Source organism: Armigeres subalbatus, chromosome 2, assembly GCF_024139115.2.
Source record: "Armigeres subalbatus isolate Guangzhou_Male chromosome 2, GZ_Asu_2, whole genome shotgun sequence".
Classification (NCBI taxonomy): Eukaryota; Metazoa; Arthropoda; class Insecta; order Diptera; family Culicidae; genus Armigeres; species Armigeres subalbatus.
Genome location: NC_085140.1, coordinates 303,154,802 through 303,157,924, shown reverse-complemented (window position 1 = coordinate 303,157,924; position 3,123 = coordinate 303,154,802). Strand labels below are relative to the sequence as shown.

Here is a 3,123-nt window from a genome sequence, read left to right as displayed (position 1 = left end):
TTCAAACAAATCTATCAAAAATTGAATGAATTAGAGCAAAAACATCCCCAAAATTTTGATGCACAAAAGAGGTTGGGGATGCAAAGGTTAACGTTCAAAGTCTATCATATTTTTGTGACGGTCTCCGATTTTCGCAATCGCAGTGTACCCCAATATAGAAAAGGCCCTACGTCAAAAATAGACAAATGTAATAAAAAATTGCCGCCGCCGGTCAATATTCTGACAAACGCCGCCACCGACGATTTTCAGACAGGATATGCAAGAAAATTAGCCCAAAACTGGTTTCGCCAAGGGCACTGGCCTCCACGGATGCAGCTCTGAACACCATCATCAATAATTTTATGGTTAATTAGTTCGTTATCATTGTATTATTAATTACTAAATTTTAGCTAATTTATGGATTGCTAAATAGTTTTTTATGGGTGCTCCTGAACTTTTGATGGATTTATTGAACAATCAAGTATTATTTTCCAGTTTTTTAGGAATCGGTTTTGCACATTTATTGGCACAAAGTAAGGACTGCCATCGTTCATCGGCGAGAATTTGCATTTTACACCGAGGACGTTAGCCGCCTGACCTAAAATTGGACTAGCTCAACGTGCATGCTTTAAAATTTTGGTCGCAACGCAATGGAATTATGATGTTTTTACCCAACTGTAGAGGGATGTGTTTTGTTTTGCTCATAATTCTTTTGCTTTATCAGCAAATAGTTCTCAGCTTACACTTCTATTGAATAGAAAACTGCATTCTCGTTCCTGATCATTTATCGCAACCCACACAAACTTAACATTCACGTTGTGAATCGCGCTGCAAAATGCATCGCCGGACCGGTATCATGCGAACCTATTTAGCAAGCATGCGATAAATACAGTCTCCTCTCAGCCATTGAATTGAAATCATGAATTTGTATCTGGCTGTTTTATATTGTGTGACACAGTTAGCAGCTGCGAGTAAGTTAAAAACAAAACTATTATCGTCTGATCTTTTACCATTTGGGCTTCTTCAGAGTTTAGCTTCAAATCTTGCAGCTTCAATGAAATCTGTGTTGATGTCAGGAGCTGTCCCAGCTATAAGCGGTATGCAGATACAGACTTCAGATCATGGCCTATGGATGTCCGCTCCAAGGCAAGGGAGGACCTTTGCTACCACGAGAAAATTGGTAACGCAACAGTGTTGAGCGTTTGCTGTTCAACGGTGATGAATAGTGCAAATTGTGGCAAACATGAGGATGATCGGATATCGAAAGGCAGAGCAGCGGAGCCATTCTCCTATCCGTGGATGGTGCTGCTTCGTAATGCGACTGGAGGATTCGTATGCGGTGGAACGCTAATAAGCCCTAGATATGTACTGACGGCGGCTCACTGCACTAAATATGGGTCCATGTAAGTAGAATTGCATCTGAGAAAATCCAATGCTGTGGTTGAATAGTGATTGGTTTAATTGAAGTGCCATGTATTTATAACGAAGTGGCTAAAAAATCAATTCATAAATAGAAACACAAAAAAAAATTCGCGCAAAAAAAAAGTTTGATAACTCAACAAAATTCCTTATGCAATTAATGTGTTGTCCTACGCTCCTTATATGTTATTTTTTTTAGTGTTTCGGTAAGATTGGGAGAGAACGATATAAGCAAAGATGAAGATTGCATCGTGAGGGCTGACGAGCGAGACTGCACGCCGCCCCCACAAGATATAGTCGTAGACCGCGAAATTCGTCATCCGGGTTACAGCAACAGGCATAAGATAAATGATATCACGCTGCTTCGATTAGAACATAGCGCCACATTGGGAGATAGTGAGTTCAATACCATATACAATATGGTTCAAATATAACATTCTAATAGTTGATTCCAACAGGTGTTCGTACGATTTGTCTCCCCAACGCTACACTGCATGAACGCATGGTCCAACCTTCGTCTTACATCGTATCGGGATGGGGCTTAACGGAAAACGGAACGTCCTTCGATGTCCTGCGATATGCCGAAGTACCTTCCGTATCTCCGGAGAACTGCTCCGTAAGTCTAAGAAACTTGCACAGCAGCTTTCGGATGGACGAAAGCCATATTTGTGCCGGTGGCGTAGATCAGGTGGACAACTGTGCAGGTGACTCCGGTGGCCCACTGCAGTATGTGGCAGATCTTTCGTCGCAGTTTGTCCAACAGGGGATCGTTTCGTTTGGAGTGCGATCGTGCGGAGTGCAGAGTGAGCCAGGCGTATACACCAAGGTTCGCAACTTTATTAGCTGGATCGTTGAACACGTGGATGAATGATATAGGATTGTGAATCTCCGTGAATTAAAAAAAACTAAAGTATTGGTAATATTCTTCTTAATTGTTTTTTTTTAATTAGGTCATATCAAATATTATTTAAAAGTTATATCCAAATGATTTTTCCAATGGTTAAAAACAAATATAAGGTAAATCTAACCATTTAGAATGTTTTGGTACTTCAATGAATATTTTAAAACTCAATTTATTTTCCAACAAGCTTTCCAGGAAATTATCTTTTAAATTACTTTGAAGACTTTTTTAAAGAAATCCTCCGGAAATACCTCCAGGAATACTTCCGGAGTGCCTTCGATAAATCCTTCGAAAAGTCCTCCCAATATTTCTCCAGTAATTGATGCAGAAAATCCAGCAAAGGTTCTTTCAGAAAATCCTCCAGAAATTTCTCCGTGATAATGCCGCTGCTCCATACGTCCCTGATTTATGCGCATCGTAGCAGGCTTCGCTTTGATTGACAAAGAGTCGTCCTCTTCCGAGTTTGTACTGCCGAGCAAGCAGGTTGTCTGTGCTGGGCGACAAAAGGATCATAAAGGTTCCTCCAAACACACGCGACACGACAGTCGCGACGCGATTCTATCGCTTGGCGACAGCGATTCTGTCGCCGTTGGTGTGGAAGCGTAAATAGAGAATTGCCTGCAGCGACCCAACGATAGAATCGCGGCGACTAGTTGTCGCCGTCGCGGCGATGAAATCGCTTAGGTTTGGGGGAGTCTTAATGCGGATTTTACAGTTCCGAATACGGACACAAAGCTATTCATTGCAAGAAAACCGCATGTAGTCTGAAATGTGCTGACCAGGGTTCGTATCGCTCACTCAATCTCAGAGACACAGGATGCTCC

The 3,123-nt window shown here is 41.7% G+C and overlaps 1 protein-coding gene across 2 annotated transcripts; it reads left to right on the top strand.

Annotated features, from left to right (window-relative positions):
* The first annotated feature begins 783 nt into the window (after positions 1 to 783).
* Positions 784 to 2,426, top strand: LOC134216647 (serine protease grass-like). Of its 2 annotated transcripts, none has more exons than XM_062695496.1 (4): positions 784 to 950; positions 1,007 to 1,382; positions 1,598 to 1,794; positions 1,857 to 2,426. In XM_062695496.1, the coding sequence occupies exons 1-4, from the start codon at positions 899 to 901 to the stop codon at positions 2,267 to 2,269; spliced, it is 1,038 nt and encodes a 345-aa protein (XP_062551480.1). In that variant the 5' UTR covers positions 784 to 898; the 3' UTR covers positions 2,270 to 2,426. The 2 variants fall into 2 exon arrangements, with proteins under 2 accessions (XP_062551480.1, XP_062551481.1); XM_062695497.1 differs by having other exon boundaries at positions 800 to 950; positions 1,029 to 1,382.
* Positions 2,427 to 3,123: the final 697 nt, after the last annotated feature.

What these genes read in the sequence shown, in the direction of transcription:
- LOC134216647 (XM_062695496.1), top strand. Translation starts at nt 899, where the DNA reads ATGAATTTGTATCTGGCTGTTTTATATTGTGTGACACAGTTAGCAGCT. An exon ending in GACACAGTTAGCAGCTGCGA is followed by an intron (nt 951 to 1,006) that starts GTAAGTTAAAAA and finishes GGGCTTCTTCAG; the next exon opens with AGTTTAGCTTCAAATCTTGC. An exon ending in TGCACTAAATATGGGTCCAT is followed by an intron (nt 1,383 to 1,597) that starts GTAAGTAGAATT and finishes TATTTTTTTTAG; the next exon opens with TGTTTCGGTAAGATTGGGAG.